Raw genomic sequence first — 20643 nt, 5'->3', positions numbered from 1 at the left:
GGACAGTATAAAGGAGAAACAGACTGGAACCTACCCGCAAACTATTACCCTTGGCAATGACCACTGAAAGACTGGGAAAAAAGGTCATAGTTTGAAAAATTATATGTATTCACACTCCCATTTTGGTACCCAAAAAATAACAGCTACCTGCTGCTCTTTGATCAGTTGTTGCGGCACAACAAAACATTGTCCTTCTCATGTACTAGAGCTTACATTGTTGTTTTTTGAGTGAACTTAAACCACTTCTCGAGACTCTTTCACGTAAGTGATGGTTGACAGGCCCTACTTATTACTGAATAACAGTATAAGCTTGTGTTGCTGTAATTAAATGCATTCTAGCTTGAGATGACAGATTATATGAGGTGCTCCATCACTGTCATTATAAATAAATATGTATGGAACGATCATATTTTAATGTCATGCTTCATGAATCTTGTACATTCAAATGTACACTGTTTGCACATGATGCCCTGTGTTGCTCCATAACAGAAGTGTCTGTTTTATATAGATTTGATGCTGTTCAAAGGCCTAGACTTCCTATGCTTTATATAGGCCCACCACCCGTCTTTTAAGGCCAGATCTACTGGAGCAGTTGACATTTTCCATCCAATTCCCCCACCAAAGAGCAATCTCTTCATCTATTTTCTAATTAAGGATAGACTTGAGTTAAGGAATGAAGGTTCCTGTGGCAGAGGTCTGCCTCACAGCTAAATTTAGAAGCAACACAGAAAGAAGCTATTTAGCTAGGATGAGCACCAAACATCAGCTTAGAATCCCTAGAGAATGCACCCCTGCCATAGGCCTACATTTCAGATAACACATTTAAACCCTTTGGTGGGAGAGGGAAATCTTTCAATTCCTGGTCACCTCTTCCAAATTTGACTGACTGCATGAATCTTAGAAAGGTGAAAGCTGTGATTCCGGCACTATAAGTAATTAAAATGGAGAGGTTGCCTCTACAGCACAAGAGACAGTGATATTTGCAAGTCCCTTGTCTACAGGAACCATACAAAAAAAGCAGAAAATAGGAACAGTGTCCATGTAAAAATCACGCCTCTCAGTTTTGGTTCTAAACAGTCCTCTACGAAGCTGCTACAGCAGAATAGAAATATCCATTATTTCTTGCACTTAGGGATGGTGCCCATGGTGCAGAGAGAGTCCTTTCCACGCTATGAAAATACTCAAATTCCTGTAAATGTGAATGTCTGGCCAGCTCGGGCAGTTGTGGTGACTTTATAGCCCCATTTACACCTCTTCCAGCTCGTACGACTACAACCACCAAAACGTTCTCAGGCTTGTGAGCAAGTCAGACAGATGCAGTCTATCACATGGGTCTTGGGCAGGTGTGGCCAGCTTAGACCGCACTGGTACTGAGCACATGATGGCAATTCCAGCAACTACATTCTCTGAAATGGTAGTGGGTACATGTGAGTAGCTCAGATAGCTGTAACCCCTAAACTGCCTGGGAAGCTTCCTGCCACCTCCAACAGCTGTGGCCCCTGAACTGGTCATAGGCACACTTGGCTTGCTCAGATCATGGTGGTGCCTGTCCTGGACATGTGCAGCAGAGTCCACTCCGACAGCAGTTGTCACTGACGCCTACACACCTTACGCTTTAGGTGTTGCTTTCTTGTTCCGAGTGTTCCACATGCCCCTCTTGGAATGATAGTAATGGTAAAAGTTCCTGAGACGAAGTCGTTCCACTTCTAGTCCACTCTGAAGAACCCTAGAAAAAAGGGCAAAAATGTAACATCAGTTTCAATCTGGTACTGAAAGATTTGTGAGAACAGCAGCACATTGTAACTAGTCACTGCAAAATACCGAAACACAGGAGCAAGCCTAAAGATGATGTATTGCTGCATTCCACGCCCAATGGTTCTGCTGCTCTAGCGCAGTTCTTAGGTCGGATATCAATGCAGCAGTGAAACAAGCATTGGCAAAGCCAATAGTCCGCTGGAATACAAGAGATATTGGCGTTGTCAATATGAATGTCTGTTAGCCATGTTGAACCTGGACTGATAGCGGTCAATGAGCTGCTTTAATCCAAAAGGCCTCTTGCTAAAACAGAGAAGCAAGTATAGTGTTATATCCTACATAATTATTTACCATGTATTCCAGTCTTGCTGCCACTAGCTGCTCAGAAAATAATGTTGTGTCGTTAGTGGAAAAGACACCAGGAGCCAGGATGTATTCTTAGGTCTTGTTTAATAAGTCATCAGTTAAGGTAACAACATCTCTGTACTCCAGCCAGCCTAGTGTGGTACCAGCCCCACCAGGAGCAGCCTCCCCAGCTGCTCAGCCCATCTTCAACTGCCACATTCACCCCACTCAGTCACCCAGCCATTCCACGCATCACAGTCACACCAAGATTCTAAAAGCAAGACACACTCTGGCTGAGCAGCTAGTGGCAGCAAGACTGGAATACATGGTAAATAATTATGTAGGATATAACATTACCTCTTTTTCTTTAAACAAAAGAAAACAAATACCATGCAATACAATAACATTACTATTCTCAAAGAAGATGATCTCATAAAAGTAGGTGAAAATTAATAATAGCACAAAATCAATAATAGAACGAATTTCTAATGTCTAAGATGCAGCGATGACAAATATACATCAGAAGAGAAAAACATTCTGAAAGAAAGGATGGTTATGAAAATACACAATAATTGCAAAATCCCCCATCCCCTTTCAAAAGAGAATTATTAATTCATAGAACATTGCATTTTTTAGTCATATACTCCGTACCGTAAAGCACTATGAACCAAAAAGCATAACAAAGAATAGTGCTAAATGTAAAATTACCTAGAACAAAGACCCAAAAGTAGGGAAAACCAAACAAATGGGTCGTCACCCATATTTCCAACCAAAAAGGTACTGTGCACAACTATGTAAGGGATCCCACAACGAACTCCGCGTAGGAGTACACACTTTCCCTTTAAAAACATACAAAATGGGAACAGACTAAAGATGCAACATGGGAGATGACCCATGTATTAAAAGGCTGTAAGAAAACACCATAAAATCTAAATAGAATTTACACTACTGCCTTTAAACTCAAAACAATGAGCACTCTGGAACACACCGGTGAGCGAAGTCTCACCCGAGTTGTAGTTAATATCACTTTCCCTGTAAAAGAGAAAACAAAACAGCACAAACCAAAATTGCAAGACCCATTGCAGTGTAAACAATAATGTTGTGACAAGTGAACCTACACCCAAAGTTATACCAAACAGTACGATGTGTAATGACTAATAGAACTTGAACAGACATGACTAGTGTTACCAAAATGTTTACAGAAGACCAAGAAAAGAACAACCTAAAATGCATAAAATACATTTCCTACGATGTACATGAAGATCTTCATTCCAAGTCCAGGACTGCCAAATGTCACTAGATGCCAGTGTAACATAAAGCAGAGAAATAAAATGTGCATGGAAACACGACTTCACACTTAAATAGCACAACTCCACTTCTACGAGAAAAGCTTGATACAGCCACGACTATTTTTGAATTGAATTTTCTTATTGCTGTAATTAAAACACCACAGTTTCTCCCAAAGACGCGCTGTGCACTTTGTTTGCTATGTGCTGCTAAATGTCAAAATGCAAACACATCCTTACTGTATTGAACTACCAGCTTTCTTCCTCACTGCAACGTCGCTTCTCCACAAAGCCTGTCCACCACAGCCCCCCTCTTCCAGCAGTCCTACTTTACTTTCTCTGCTGCAAAGACGAGAGTTGACGCACAAATGACGCTAAGCTGCTTCGCTGAATCCCCATGTACATTCTACGACGTCATCATTTGCTTGCTGCTAAGGGTGGAGGAAGATCTCCTTCAACGGACACAAGCAAGCACAGTGCAGGCGGCAGAAACCAACCGTCACCACACAGCTTCGGACAGCGCATTTCAACAAGAAGCAGTTGGAGCATCCGGCAAACCTCCTCGCCTAAGACAGGTACATTTAAATCACTCAGACATGAGATCGCTTTCCTGCCGCTGGGGAAATTAACGACTTTCCCTACTTAAAATTAGAACAGAGGTTGGAGGAGGTTGCTATTTATGTGGACATGAAGCATGGCTTATTCCCTGAAGCGCCCAGAAATGGCGGTTGACCCACGAATAAATAAGCAGGAACTTCCCAAATTGGCACATAGTTCAAATTGCTGTCATTCTTTCACCAAGCTTAAGGATGAGGGTGAAACACCAACAACAGTAAAAACTGTCCCTCCAACTCACGAAATACATTAAGCTGTGATGCCTGGTAAACTTAGAAACAGCACTTTTTTGAAAATAAATGTCAATGTCACTGAGGTTTTAAAATCAAACTTTCTCTGTGCAGCTAACCCTAAGTGTTATCAATGAAGCTGTTAGGTGACAAGTTCTTGTTCTTAGTAACTACACAACCCAAATTAGTCTCTTGACTGTAAATACACCATAAGCTCTGTAGAGCACTGTGAATGTGACTCCACCATCTGGTCTTTTTTTATACTGGACATCACAAAAATTGTGCCTTGAGCTCTTTACAGTCACTTTATTTACAAGGCACTCTTCACACATTAGTGTGATGTGGCTGGTCCACCAACACCTGGTTGTAGCGACACTACCCATCCAACTCACAGTCATTCTTGTACTTTACCAAGAGGCTGGAACTCCAGGGAAGGTTGCAGTTTAACTACTCCACCAACTCACTGTAGATCTCTGTGGCTGGAACACGCAAAATCGATTGTAGCTGTGCCACTCCTCCAACTCACAGTCGCTATAGTATTCCCAGGCTGTAGTGTCAGTGTGGGCGGGTGGGGGGAGCGGACCGGAATAACAAGCGTGGAGGCCGTATGTAGTGGGCTATCTCGTAGCCGGTGTTTATTATTGTACAGTGTTTCGAGGGTAGGGTACAAGGGAAAAGAGAGTTCCAAAGGATTGCAAGTTCCGGGTCCGAGGTGAGGAGTCTTCCTGTGTTGAACTTCCAGGGACAGCTGTTGGTCTTGACTGTAGTCGGGGTTGATCCTTGAGGTAGTAATAGGCTCAGCTCCCGGACGGTGGTTCTTGGCCCGCCGCAACTCCGTCCTTGAGTTGCGGCCGCTCTCCAGCGTCCTCCTCTGGACTCCACCAGTCCTCCGTCCAGACCTCGTCTCCTGGTTCGGGATCGCCTCTCTTCTCCGGGGGTTCTTCGCACGCCGTCTCCTGCCACGAGTCTTCCTGCTTGAACGCTGTGTTGTCGGTGCTTCCGGCTTTTCTGTGATCCGCCTCCGGAAAGGGGGAGGGACTTCCGGGGTCGCGGAGATGCCCTTCCGCTGTGTCCCGCGTTGGTACTGGTTCCTGCAGGGAAAGAGAAAGGGGTGGAGTCCGGGTTGTTTTGGTAGTCCGGGCAACAGGGACTGGTGGTGGTGATCGGGAGGGGTGACGTGATATCCGCGCTGACGGTGCCGTGGTCCCATCACATCCCCTTCCCCTTGCTGTCTTTCTTGATCGGGTAAGCTGGCAAGGATATCGAGAAAGATAGTCAGCATTGGCTTGATCTGCGCCCTTCCTGTGAAGAGTCCTGAACCTGAAGGGCTGTAGGGAAAGGAACCAACGAAGGACTCTTTCGTTGTGTCCCTTGTTACGGGCCATCCATTCCAGCGGGGCATGGTCTGTGTACAGCATGAATTCTCTGCCTTCGAGATAGTAGCGGAGGCTGTCCACCACCCATTTGATGGCTAGGGCCTCCTTCTCCACTACAGCGTAGTTTCTCTCCCGGGGAAACAATTTTCGACTTAAGAAAAGGATGGGCCGTTCGTCTCCATTGGGATCTTTCTGTGACAGGACAGCCCCTAGCCCCTGCTCGGAAGCGTCGGTCTGGAGTATAAATGGCTGTGAGTAGTCTGGGCTGATGAGAACGGGACTCGACAGTAGGATGTCTTTCAAGTGTTGGAAGGCATCCAACAAGGAGGGGTGTGGTTGTCTCAGGGCCTCTTCGGTTTTTATGGTTTTCTTTAATAGGTCTGTGAGGGGGGCTGCTATCTGGGAAAACCGGGGGATAATGCGTCTATAATACCCTAAAAGGCCTAAGAAGGCTCGTAGCTCTTTCTGGGTCTGGGGAAAAGGAATGGAGTGGATAGCGGTGATTTTGTTGTTTTGAGGGCGGATCAGCCCTTCCCCCAACAGGTAACCCAAATACTTCACGGTCTGAGCAGCCAAGGTGGTTTTCAAGGGGTTGATCGTGAACCTATAGGACCCCAGGGAGTGTATTACCTTTCTCAGGTGACATAAGTGCTGGTCCCAATCATCACTATAGATGATTATGTCATCCAGATAAGCCCCGGCATAAGGAACATGGGGCCGTAACACCAAATTCATGGCCCGCTGAAAGGTGGCTGGGGCCCCGTGAAGCCCAAAGGGCATCAGCGTGAATTGATATAGGCCTTCGGGGTGGAGAAGGCCGTCTTCTTCTTGTCTTCAGGCCGTAAGGGAATCTGCCAATATCCTTTACAAAGGTCGAGCGTACTGATGAACTTGGCCCTACCTATACGCTCAATCATTTCATCAACCCGGGGTAAAGGGTATGTATCAAAGGAGGAGATTTTATTGACCTCTCTGAAATCGATACAAAAACGGACTGATCCGTCCGGTTTTGGGACTAACACAATCGGTGAGTTCCAATCGCTACTGGAAGGTTCGATGATCCCCATGTGGAGCATCTGGGCTACCTCGTCCCTGATAATGGGTCGTCGAGCCTCAGGGAGTCGATAAGGCCGCTGACGGACCGTCTTCCCGGGTTCCGTGATGATGGCATGCTCGACTACTGAGGTGAGGCCAGGAGAGGAGGAGAATACCTGCTGCAAGGGTTGAAGGGTGGACCGAAGTTCCTGTTTCTGTTGATCCCCGAGTTCTGAGTCTATACAGACCTCATAGGAGAGTTCCTGTTCTGGACGGCTGTTCAGGAGGACAGGCCGGGGTCCCACCCATTCTTTCAGTAGATTTACATGGAATATCTGTCTGGTTCGACGGACAGGGTCGAGCTCGATTTCATAGGTCACGGGCGTGACCTGTCTCAGGACCGGAAAGGGACCTTGCCACTGCCCCAGCAGTTTGTGGTCGGAAGAGGGCATTAAGAGGAGGACCAGTTGACCAGGAACAAAGGAACGAGGTTTTGTACCCTTGTCATATTGTTGTTTTTGTTTGGCTTGGGCTGCTACCAGATTCTGGCGTACAATGTCTCTTATTTGCCCCAGATGTGTTCTGAGGTTCTGTACGTACGCAGGCAGAGGTCAGGTACGGTCGGGTTCCGCCTCCCAGGCCTCTTTGGCCATATCCAGGAGGGTCCGAGGGGGTCTGCCATACAGAAGTTCATACGGGGAAAAACCGGTGCTACTTTGGACCTTGCAGCGGATGGCAAAGAGGGCTAGGGGCAGCATTTCCTCCCATCTCTTGCTCTCCAAGGCCAGGAGTTTTTTTAAGGTGGTTTTCAAAGTGGCGTTATATCGCTCCACAAGGCCGTCAGTTTGGGGGTGATAAGCGGATGTCCTAATTTGTTTCACGCCTAATTGGGAGCATACCTGCTTCATGAGGGAGGAGACAAAGGGGGTTCCCTGGTCAGTTAGTATTTCCCTAGGAAATCCTACCCGAGAAAAGATGGATATTAAAGCTTTAGCAATATTCTGGCTGGTAGGCTGGCGGAGCGGTATGGCTTCAGGGAAGCGGGTGGCGTAGTCCACTAGAACTAACGCGTACCGACAACCGCTTCGGGATGGGAGCATGGGGCCTATAATATCCATCCCTACCCTACTGAAGGGGATGTCTATCAGAGGTAGGGGTTGAAGAGGGACTCTAGGAGGTCGATACCGGCTGTTCTTTTGACAAATGGGGCAGGCCCGACAGTACTGTTTGACTTGCTGATGGATGCCTGGCCAATAGAACTTTTCTAGGATGGACTGACCTGTCTTTTCATCGCTAAAGTGGCCCCCGAGCAGATGGCTGTGAGCGAGAAACAATACTTTGTCGCGGAAGGGTCCTGGGATTATTAACTGGGACGGTTGTTGTGGTCCCCCTTTTCTGTACAATAGACCGTTCTTTTTATAAAAGTAGGGACCTACATGCAATGGATCTTCGTGGTCCAGGGCCCTTCCCCAGGCTTCCTGCAAAACGGGGTCTTCCTGCTGAGCAGCCCGGAATTCCTGGTCGACTTCCCAGGGATGTTCCTCTACCCTTACCGGGAAGGCTGTAGAATAGTTCCCTTTCTCCTTTTTCTTTTGAGTTTTTGTCTTGGGTACCCGAATGGGGGATGTTCCGACTACTGGAGGGCTGCCGGAAAACGGGGCTTCAGACCACCATTTCTCTAAGCTGGTGGTGGTGTCCTGAAGAAGGCGAGGAAGACCAGGATAATCACTGCCCAAGATAACCTGTTTAGGGAAGGCAGGAACAAGCCCGACATTCAGGGTACTTCCAGGATCCAGGGAGTGTTGCACTTGAACCTTGGCCGTCGGGTAAATCTTTGTGTCTCCGTGTACACACTGAATGGCCACTGTACCGGTTATTGGTCCTACCGGGTGGGGTAGCTCTTGGGGTCTGAGTACACTCTGTCTGCATCCCGTGTCTGCAAGGGCCGATACCGGATGTCCGTCTATTCGTACGGGGCGACGAAAAGCGGGAGGAGAAGACCCTGAGGAGAGACACACATAGTTTCGGGCCATTCCCACCTCCATCGGCTCTTCTTTTTGTGGACAAACCCGGGCGATGTGTCCGTAACCTCCACAATGGTAGCACTGGGGACCAGGCGGTGGGGGTCTGGACATCACTGGGTAAGGGAACAACGGGGGAGGATCTGGTTTCCTGGCCAGGAAAGGACGGGGGCCTCGGGGTTGGCCATGGGCTTGTGCTCGGTGACTATGATCTTCCTTGGGCTTCTGCAAGTCCTGGGCGCGACTGTACGCGCTGGCAATTTTGATTGCATTGTCTAGTGTTAGACGTGCATGCTGACGGACCCACTTTTGGGTGGCAGGATGGAGTGAAGCCAGAAACTGCTCCAAATAAATCTTAGAGAGTATTTCTTCCTTAGTGGCGGTCGAGGACTTCAACCACCGGTCGGCCAGATCTTTAATCCTGAATGAGAGGGCTCTTGGTGTCTCCTGTGGTCCCTCTTTTGCTTGGCGGAGCCGCACCCGATAGGTCTCATCATCGATACCTAATCTTTCAAGGATACAGGTCTTGATGTCCGTATAGGGGGTCAGTCCTTGTACATTAGCCTGTTGGAATGCTGCCTGTAATTCACCAGTCAGTAAAGGACCCAGATAATGACCCCAGCGGTCGGGAGGCCAGGCAGCGGCTTGGGCAAGCCGTTCAAAATTAGTAAAAAAGAAATCCGGATCTTCTCCTGGAACATATTTTTGGAGAACCACCGAAGGAAGGGAAGTGGTGGGTCGCTGTTGGCCTAAGACGTCAGTGAGCTTCCCCAAAGCCTGGTCCTGAGCGGTTCCCTGACTCATCAGGACATCGTGCAGCTGCCCACGGTCTTCTTCGGCCGTCTTCAAGAACAACTCCATAATTTTTCCGAGTTGTTCCTGGGAGTCCGCTAATTTCTGTACTGCTGCCTCCATGCTTCCGGTTAATCCCACTTCTGACACCACTTGTGGGCGGGTGGGGAGAGCGGACCGGAATAACAAGCGTGGAGGCCGTATGTAGTGGGCTATCTCGTAGCCGGTGTTTATTATTGTACAGTGTTTCGAGGGTAGGGTACAAGGGAAAAGAGAGTTCCAAAGGATTGCAAGTTCCGGGTCCGAGGTGAGGAGTCTTCCTGTGTTGAACTTCCAGGGACAGCTGTTGGTCTTGACTGTAGTCGGGGTTGATCCTTGAGGTAGTAATAGGCTCAGCTCCCGGACGGTGGTTCTTGGCCCGCCGCAACTCCGTCCTTGAGTTGCGGCCGCTCTCCAGCGTCGTCCTCTGGACTCCACCAGTCCTCCGTCCAGACCTCGTCTCCTGGTTCGGGATCGCCTCTCTTCTCCGGGGGTTCTTCGCACGCCGTCTCCTGCCACGAGTCTTCCTGCTTGAACGCTGTGTTGTCGGTGCTTCCGGCTTTTCTGTGATCCGCCTCCGGAAAGGGGGAGGGACTTCCGGGGTCGCGGAGATGCCCTTCCGCTGTGTCCCGCGTTGGTACTGGTTCCTGCAGGGAAAGAGAAAGGGGTGGAGTCCGGGTTGTTTTGGTAGTCCGGGCAACAGGGACTGGTGGTGGTGATCGGGAGGGGTGACGTGATATTCGCGCTGACGGTGCCGTGGTCCCATCACAGTCAGTTGGTGGTGACACTGCTTGTTGGGGCTGTCCATAGAAGGGACACTATCAGTACAGTGCCCACAGGACATTACCCTTGTGGCGACTGTAGCGTCTGTCATTTGACAAAAGCCACAAAAAGAATAACATTCAATAACAATATGACTTGGGAACTGAAGGACTTCACGAATTGTAATACTTCTGGAGTAGTATATATGATAACCTGCAACTGTCAACTGCACTACATTGGAATGACAACTAGAAAAGCGAGCACCAGGATAGTTGAACACAGAAGTAATATCAGACGGAAGAGAATTACAACAAAAATGATATCCCACTTCATTGAATGTAATCATACGCCCAACGAAATGAAATGGGTAATTCTTGAAAGACTGTACGGACAGGACAATTTGGAACAGCGCCTCCTGAACAAAGAACAACGTTGGGTGTATAAGCTGAAAACAGACACCCAAGGCCTAAATGATACCATCCCATGGGGCCTTCTGGCAAGTTAAGGGTAAACAACTCAAAAACTGTGTTTACTATTAGCAGAATCCATCCTGTAAAAATATCCATGGAAGAGAGATTAAGACCTTCATGTGTTTAAAAACAATGAGCTTCCGAACATTTCGTAAGTTTCCTTTATATATTGTTCATAACGATTACCTTTTTTAAAAAATAATATTTTGCGATAGGTCTTTTTCGGTCTTTTTCAATCTGATCTCTGAACTCCCTATGTTTATTTAAAAATAATTTTTTAATACAGTATCAATCTGGTTTTGAATCAACACAAGCCCCAAAAGCTAGAATTACCTCATTCCTAGAAATGAGTAGCTCTTACTGCATAATAAAATAACAAGAAGTTTAGCATCACCATACATAGATCTGCCTAATACACAAAGGTTAGTGATGCTCCCCATTCTACTTAATGGTTACTAAGACTAGCTGGCATTCATTATAATATCTGTTTTGCCACCTAGCTTAGATCATAACATCAGGATGTGTACCAACTGTGACAATCAGTTTTACAACCCCTTTTATGTATATAAGTTCAATCTCCAACATTCCTTAGATGCCCATATAATACTATACCGATCGGATATTCAACCCGATAATTCAAAGATGGCTGCCGTCTGATTCCAATACGAGCGGCCATCTTTGAATTACATGCGTGGTCTAGCTCCATACCCGGAAGCAAGACGAGCACTGGGGAAGTTTAATACTCACTTCTCCCAGCATGAGAAAGCGATCGCCGGTCTCAAAGGGGAGCCGAGTAGGTTTACCGCCGAGACAACACCTCGTAACAAGTAAGATCTACCCTAGTTATTTGAATAGAAAAGTGACAATCACCACGCGTTTTTCGAAGCGCGTGTGGCTCCGATATTCAAACATTTTGGAACCTATAACTGTTTCTAATTATTCTACCACTAGGTAATTACGGGGATATATGCCCTTCCCGCGATTGACCATGAGGTTCAGTGAAACCTTTTAAAAAGTATGAATTTTTCCTCTTTATGTTTGTTCTGTCCGTTTTGTTATGTGTTGGACCCACAGACCATGCCACAAGTGTGTTGTTTACTTTAAAACATAGCCACAGATAATGCACGTAGGGTGCTCCTTTAGATATGGGGACCACTCGGTTTTTGAAAAATGTGTGTGTGGAATGGGTGAAGGTGAACATACACTATCACTAAGGAGTTCATTGAGACACCATGTTAATGGAAAATGCTATTCTTGATTTCTGATAACATCATTGGATAAATGGATATTGTACCATTAACATTGGAAGTATTTTTTCTTCACAGATTTACCAATGAATTGCAAAGAAAAGAGTATGTATATTCAAATATTAATATAGGCATACCTTTCACTTTCTGTTTTTTGTTTTGGAGTGGTACTCACAGGGCTGGACCCTGTTGTAGTCCTGAAGAAGAGCTGTGGGGTACAGCTCGAAACTAGTTGACACGCTTACTAGGCACTGTGTTCCATAATAGAGCCAGTCTTCCTAGTAAATCACCCCATTTTTAATATATCCACTAAGGGCCTGAATAAAGTTAGTTTAGCCCACTAGTAGGATATTTTTAGTTTCTTTCACTCCACTTCATTTTCCCCTTTCTCTCACATTACACGACACATAGTCTTCAGATAAAAGTGCTCCTTCGCAATCGCGATAGTCGCAGCACGCCTCAACCCGCAGCTGGGTTGAGAAGCCCCAATGATGAAGCATGTCACCGTGAGGAAACTCCGGTGAGTGAGGGGACTATAAAGAAAAAGTTTTCTTTCCCTGTTTCTGAAACAGACCTTAAGGTGTCATGTTCCAGAAGTTAGCCAGGTTCTCTGGATCTGAATTTTTCAGATCTTTTTTTGAATAAGTATTGCCGTGGAGGGCGAACCTGGCTGATCTCTCCCTCTACCTCCCCCTGTTTAGTATTTCATGATTCTCGGCGCAAGCCGTGGGAGTTTGGTTACTATTATTATTCTTTTGGATTCAAGACCACACCTCCTGGCGTGGTGTGGGGACAATGGCAGAAATTACGGGCCTAACATTCTCAGAGGAAGAAATCGAAAGAGTTATGGCATCAATAGGAGATTTTCCAGACAATATACATAGGGATTCAGATGGCTTTAATCAAGTTTGGGATGAACTAACGGAACTTAAGAGAAATCAAGTAAAAACTTTGATACATGGTGTAATGATGGCACAATATTTGAGGTCAAACACGGCACCAAGGGGACTAATAGTAAGGAATGAGCCCTTTATTTTCCAACAGGATAAACAATTCAAAATTGATTGGTCATTAATCTCCTGGCACTGCACCAGAGACTGGTTGGTCCTAATAATAAAAACTGCAGCAAGATTAGGAGAGGAGATGAAAGTGGAAGCCATAAAAATTGAAGTACAATTAAAAACCTTCCAGGACGTTACCGACCTAAAAAAACGATTGGATGAACTGAATAAACAAATGGCTGACTTTGAGATAAGTCTAAAAGATACAAAAACCATTAAATTTAAAAAAGATCTGAAGAACTTCTCACGGGAGAAAATGTATCCATATACAAAAGATGACTATATTCCCCCCAATAGAAATCCAGGATACAATACGGATTCAGACAATTCTGATACAGGATCAGATAATTCCAACAATAGTGAGAATTATGGTCGCAACAAAACCAGACGCCCAAGAGGAGGATACTTTAGAAACAGAGGCGGATACAATCCGAACTGGCAAGGGTATTTTGGCCCGCCTCCTTATGGCCCACCACCACCTCACCAATTCTTTTATGGACCACCAAATTTCCCCCCTCAATATCCTCATCAAGCTCAGAATTTTTGGGGAAATTCACAAAGACAAGACCAACAACAACAACAGCAGCCTTTTTTATCGAGAGGCAGGGGCCAACAAAGAGGAAAGACAAGAAAAACCCAACAGGTCCAATGGGCCCAACCAATAGAAACATCCAGAAGCCACACCAGGAGTATGGGACCGGTAGATCAACCGACAACGAGCAAACCACCAGCCTAGTAGTTAATCTATCAGATATCGAGATTACAGATATCGAAAAAAAGGTTTTGGAGAAAGGGCTAGGCTTTGTCCCCACCCCTACTATGGACAAGTTCCTCTTAGCCCAAGAGATGAATGAATTCATAAGAAAGATCAAACTACAAGTTTTCTTTGATAACAAACCCTCAACCAACCTACCCAGTACTGACACTGGTCTTCATAAAAAGTCTACGTTTATCCCTCCAAGTGCTAACCTCCCAGTGGAGGTTTTAACATTCGAAAAGGCTGTGATGAAGGAAATTGCAGAAATTGACCCCAAAACTATTAAAGTTTTCCACAACTTGAGCAAAGTAGAACACGAAGCTCTGAAGAAACTGTCATCCCAAAAGGAAATTACAATAAAGCCAGATGATAAGGGTGGAGCGAAAGTGCTGCAGAATACATCCACCTACCGGCAAGTCTGTCTTGACCTACTAGCGGACCAAAGGAACTATGTAAAAATTACAGAAGACCCTACCAATCGTCTCAGAAGGGAGATAGCCTATCTAACAGAAGAAGCTACCGCCAATAACTGGCTAACGAAAAAAGAAGCGGATTTTTTGGAAACCAAAAACCCAATAACCCCTTACTTTTACACGACACCAAAAATCCATAAATCCATAACACACCCTCCTGGCAGACCGATAGTATCGGGCATAGGATCAATATTAGTACCCCTATCCAAGTATGCCGATGCTTTCCTAAGACCACTGATTCAAGCCACTGAGACCTATCTACAGGACACAAAATCGGTCCTTACAGTTTTGAGAGACTTACCATTTGACCCAACAAAGAATATTCTGATTGGATTAGACGTGGAAAGTCTTTATACTAGCTTACCCCATGCCGACACCTTACAGATACTGGAAGATGTTTTATTTGAAGCAGACTGGGAGTATCAGACACCACGCCATGTCGTTTTGGAATGTTGCCGCCTGGCCTTAACGGAAAACTTCTTTCGTTTCGAAGACACCCTATTCCGACAGTCCCATGGCACTAGCATGGGAAGTACTTTTGCGCCGAGCGTAGCAGGGTTATACGTTCACCACCTGGAAAAATGGAAAATTCTCAATGCTTCAAACCCTCACAAACATCACGTGAGCCTTTGGAAAAGGTATATCGATGATGTCCTTCTCATCTTGGAAGGTACGGAGATAGAGGCACAAGAATTCTTGGGTTGGCTAAACCAACAAGACCCTTTTCTCAAATTCACTCACACTATGAGTAGGTCAGAATTAGTGTTTCTGGATTTAAACATCATGGTTAATGGATTGTCTCTCAGCACTACGACGCACTTTAAACCAACTGCAAGAAATTGCCTGTTAGTGTTCGATAGTTTTCATCCGAGACATTTAAAAGAGAACTTACCCTTTGGCCAGTTTTTGAGACTGAGACGAAATTGTAGTTCTAAAGAGGATTTCAACCAACAAGCGAGTGACCTTACGAAAAAACTACTGGATAGACATTACCCAGCACATCTGGTGAAAAAAGCAAAAAAACGAGCTGCTAATAACAATAGGGAAGCACTATTGGAGCCAAAGATCGCCAAAGAGAACTGTGAAAAGATACCTATTTGCATTACTACCTACAACATTGCCTCTAACATGGTAACAAATATTGTCAGAAAACATTGGCGCACTCTGAACTGTGGGAGTCTGGACATACCAAAACCAATGTTCAGCCATAAAAGAAGTAAAAATCTGAAAGACCATCTAGTCCACACCCGTCCACAAGAAGAAAACAAAAACCCGAAACAAAGAACTATCAGTACAGTGCCCACAGGACATTACCCTTGTGGCGACTGTAGCGTCTGTCATTTGACAAAAGCCACAAAAAGAATAACATTCAATAACAATATGACTTGGGAACTGAAGGACTTCACGAATTGTAATACTTCTGGAGTAGTATATATGATAACCTGCAACTGTCAACTGCACTACATTGGAATGACAACTAGAAAAGCGAGCACCAGGATAGTTCAACACAGAAGTAATATCAGACGGAAGAGAATTACAACAAAAATGATATCCCACTTCATTGAATGTAATCATACGCCCAACAATATGAAATGGGTAATTCTTGAAAGACTGTACGGACAGGACAATTTGGAACAGCACCTCCTGAACAAAGAACAACGTTGGGTGTATAAGCTGAAAACAGACACCCAAGGCCTAAATGATACCATCCCATGGGGCCTTCTGGCAAGATAAGGGTAAACAACTCAAAAACTGTGTTTACTATTAGCAGAATCCATCCTGTAAAAATATCCATGGAAGAGAGATTAAGACCTTCATGTGTTTAAAAACAATGAGCTTCCGAACATTTCGTAAGTTTCCTTTATATATTGTTCATAACGATTACCTTTTTTAAAAAATAATATTTTGCGATAGGTCTTTTTCGGTCTTTTTCAATCTGATCTCTGAACTCCCTATGTTTATAGCTGCTCAGCCAGAGTGTGTCTTGCTTTTAGAATCTTGGTGTGATTGTGATGCGTGGAATGCCTGGGTGACTGAGTGAGGTGAATGTGGCAGTTGAAGATGGGCTGAGCAGCTGGGGAGGCTGCTCCTGGTGGGGCTGGTACCACACTAGGCTGGCTGGAGTACAGAGATGTTGTTACCTTAACTGATGACTTATTAAAGAAGACTTAAGAATACATCCTGGCTCCTGGTGTCTTTTTACCAACGACACAACATATAGTCATTAATGTCAGATAGCCAACGCCTCCCTTTCACTGAAAAAGGAGAACATCCAATCAAATGAAGAACACAGCATCCAATCAAAACACTGTGACACCAAAACGTTCCTGGGTGGGACAAACAAGAGAACAGGCCATCGAATCAGGAGCACTTATAGCCAACGAGATACAAAAAGAAGATAGGCAACAAAGCCTTTCAATCATTATCAATGGCTAACTCAAAACCATCTCTATGCGTCTCCAGCAAACAGCTAAATCGAACTGTAACCAAGAGCTAAAAAAAATCAGAAAAATCTTTGTGCTGTATAGATATTTGCAGCTTCCAATAATCCATTTCTGGAGTTAGCATAATGTGAATTTGCCATTTTGAACCTATACACTGATCAGGGTATAGCTATGTGTTATTAATTGGAGAGTATGCTTTGTACTACCATCTGCTCCTTTGGGACTATCATATTATAGAGCACATTGGCCACCGATGCGGAAGAATGTACTTTGATCATAATTAAAAAGTGACACTAACACACTTTTGCCCTGGTGCGGAGTGTGGTCACTGAGAAGTCACCAGGGTCCTGATGTCTGAAAAGACAGATGAAATAGAGGGTGCAAATTGTGCGCTGACGTTATGCAACCTGCTTGTCATTTTGCAATGCTGTCTACTGAGAGTTAGTGCAGGAAAATGTCCATTCACAAGGGATCGCAGGGTTGGTATCCTACATGGGACACCATTCTTCCATCCTTTTTTCGCATTTGCAAACTGGAAAGTTTCCTTTTTTAAAGTAGCCCATGTTCATTAAGCGAACATGGGCTGCTTTAAAAAAAAGTTTCCAAAGTTTCCCATTGGGAAGACATCAAGGGAGCGTGCAATTTTCCTTCCGTCGTGCCCTGGGACCACTGCCAGTTCCATCCTTCCAGGCAAACCAACACGATTTCTAATGCTCCTCCTCTGTGATTCGGATACCACCTCTACTAGTGTGTTGTCATCAAATAATGGTTTGAACCGCAATTGCAGGCGCAAAGCATTGTTGCGCACCTATCAGTTAATGTTCTGTCACAACATATTCATCTACATTCTTCCGAAAGACAGAGAAAAGAGTTATCAGTAACGAGCAGCAGGAAGGAAAAACTGTACAGCAACACGTCTATGGAGAAGGTGCACGACAGGCCTTTGGAGTCTGGGGTATAATACAGGGGGAGAACACAGGAGACACAAAGGTCAAGGAGAAATTAGCTCAGGGCTGATTCAAGGTTTATAAAGGCACAGTAAGGACTAGACAGTCTGCCTGGCAACTCCTTCTGTGTTTTTAGGTTCTCACTTGTTGCACCAATTCGCACAGTGGTTGTACCTATGAAGACGCAGGTAAGACCTCAAAGGACTGTTTATTTAATATCATTGGGGGTAGTGGTCTTTTCAAGATCTACTCTGATGGCCTGATATGTTTTGCAGCACGACGGCCTGTAAAGCATGCCTATTTGTGCCTTTTGAAAAAATGCCTTGATCATCACCTCTTCAGCTGTGAACCAGAGACTCTAGCTCTTGTCAGCAACTGTCCGAATCTTCTGTTGCCCTCCCTTACCACTCTTTTCCCATTTGGTTATATACTTGGGAACAGGTTCATATTTGATCCCAGAGTATCTTAGGGAGGACGTTTTAGGATTGGCATTGGCGATCAGGTGTGCAGCCCCAATTCCTCACAATATGCCTCTTAAATCTCCCCTCCTAATTATAAAATAGAAGGAATCGCAAAACCCCTTTCCTATGTCCTTTTGTGAGCAAATGGGTTTAGTAGCTAGTAAAAAGCCCCTTTACTGTCTCAAATCCCGAGATTTTGCGAACTGCAGGATTTGCAAGGACAGACGTGCTTTCTACATCAGGCTCTTGGTCTCTTCAGGCACCTTTCTCACTGATATCAGAAATATAATCAACACTGAATTCCTATTTCTGTGAATGCTTTGGTAGAATCAACATGATCAAGTACTGCTCTTTTATTATCAGAGATGCGAAGACAGCACAGCAGGATGGTTCAGTGAATTGCTAGTAAAATAAGTGAAGATCAGAAAGTCATAAATTCAAATCCTAGCAAGGCTGAATCAGCCATCGATTCTTCCAAAGGTCAGTAAATGACTATCATTAAATGAATAGTCACACCTGTTTTTACAGAGCTTAGAAATAGTGGAAGTCCAGATGAAAGGCAATATAAAATAACTGGGTATTAAGAGTTACAGCATTAGGAAAGAAAGTCTACAGAAATTGATTTTCACATAAAAAACAAATACTTTTAATAGGAGATTAATACAACTTCTAAAATCAACCTTGCCTTGCCAAAGTAAGATTTATCAAGAGACACAGTATGCATTTCAGAGATTTTATTTAGGTGATGTAAAAGCAATACCTAAAAAAACATTTCAAGTAAATATTTTGTGGATGACTAAAAATGGTATCCTTAATGCTGCTGAATCAGGCCATTTGGCATAGATGCTCATAATTATTAAAGACTGCACTTCAGGACATTCTACAAATATGTGATGAAACTCTAAAAATTCTAATCAATAACCTAAAATATTCCCACATTCAAAGATGCTTAACATTCTACTTGGGTAAGATTAATGACTGTCAGTCTGAACAACAGCTCTTTGCAACATTTGGCCAAGTCAAAAACACAAGCAATGCCCTCTCAAAGCAAGGATTGGTAAGACGTATTGATTCCTGAATCACTCATCTTGTGTAGAGAGGGGCTTACAATTATTTCTTGAGGTGAGATCTCACTCTATCCAAGGCATGACAGTAATAACCACTGCTTTCGATGCAGTACTCTTGAAAGGCATCTGCAGAGTGGCTATTGTGAGAACATATCCCTTCATCAGGCATTGCTGCTTTGATATACAGTCCTAAGCAGAGTATACAGTGGGACAGGCGATGCTTCAAAAGCTTTTTGCTTAAGATGAGCCTCAGTCCTGACTTTTACAATTGTGAAGTTTCTTCGGGGAGTTGAGCTCTGAAGATTAACATGAAATTCATGGTTAGACTACGTTCCCTTGATATCCCATCAATACAAGGCTGTTGTCCCCACTACTTCTAAAGCCATGTTCTTACAGTGAGCATTTCTACCCAAGTACCTTTTAGTGCTATATAAAACAATGCACTGTATTATTGCTTTGCTATCCAGGAAATGAGATGATGCCTTTCTCTAGCACAAACACATCCACACAAAGATATCACACACAAGGACCAGTTGACCATCCCCAATGGGGTTATTTAGAGCTTTTCGGAAATGGGGCATCCACTGAAAATTGGCAGAAGTCCGTCCATTCAACTCTCGGTTACACTGCCTCATTTAGAGCTGGGCAAAGCACTGTGTTATTTAACATTATGATTTTCATAGATTAATGTTTCAATTATTCCTCGCCATTAAGCTGAGATGGTACGCTTTTGAACAGCCCAACTTGGCACCAACATAGCCAACGAAGAGTTGATCATCCACCCGGCAATCTTTTGTGCTGTCAAAATAGAAGGTGGGAAAAAGGTGGACAAAGTAATGGTTTGTCCAATGTGGAAAGGCGTAACAACTTTTGGAAGGAACAACGGTCTCGTTCTAAGCACCACTTTGTCCGGATGCATAGAGAATACAGGGGGCTTAGAAGAAAGAGCTTGAAGCTCATTCACCTTGGGAGCAGAGGTGATGGCAACAAGGAAAGATGTCTTCAGAGTGAGGAGCCTAAGTGGACAGTTGTGAAGAGGCTCGAAGGGAGCGCACATAAGATAAGTTAAGACAAGGTTCAAGTCCCATTGGGGCATTACGAAAGGAGATGGAGGAAAGAGATGAGTAATGCCCTTAAAGAATCAATTTACAATAGGGGACTTGAACAAAGATGACTGATCTGGTAGCCGAAGGAAAGCCGAGATGGCCGCAAGATAGCCTTTAAGCGTGCCCAGGGCAGAGCCCTGCTGGGTCAAAGAAAGTTTATACAAAAGAACCTCTGAAGAAGGGGATCCACAGCCTTTTCTGTGCACTATGCCACAAATTTATTCCATCAACAGGCGTATACCATTTTAGTGGGGGGACGCCTGGCTGCCAAGATGACATTACAGACCTCGGGTGGAAGGTCAAAAGCTGTCAACTGTCGCCCCTCAATCTCCATGCAAGGTGGTGGAGGCTGAA

At 44.7% G+C, this 20643-nt stretch overlaps 1 protein-coding gene across 1 annotated transcript in view; it reads right to left on the bottom strand.

The window, feature by feature from the left end:
• Window positions 1–253: 253 nt before the first annotated feature.
• B4GALNT4 (beta-1,4-N-acetyl-galactosaminyltransferase 4) overlaps window positions 254–20643 on the bottom strand; it is a 910917-nt gene continuing 890527 nt past the window's right edge. Inside the window, exon 20 of the mRNA XM_086956391.1 lies at window positions 254–1726. Within this exon, the coding sequence (XP_086812517.1) occupies window positions 1609–1726 (118 nt within the window). The 3' untranslated portion in view covers window positions 254–1608. The remainder of the gene's footprint in view (window positions 1727–20643) is intronic.

Source organism: Lissotriton vulgaris, chromosome 2_1 (genome assembly GCF_964263255.1).
Source record: "Lissotriton vulgaris chromosome 2_1, aLisVul1.2, whole genome shotgun sequence".
Classification (NCBI taxonomy): Eukaryota; Metazoa; Chordata; class Amphibia; order Caudata; family Salamandridae; genus Lissotriton; species Lissotriton vulgaris.
Note: the sequence above shows the minus strand (reverse complement) of the source record. Positions and strands in the feature narration are given on the sequence as shown.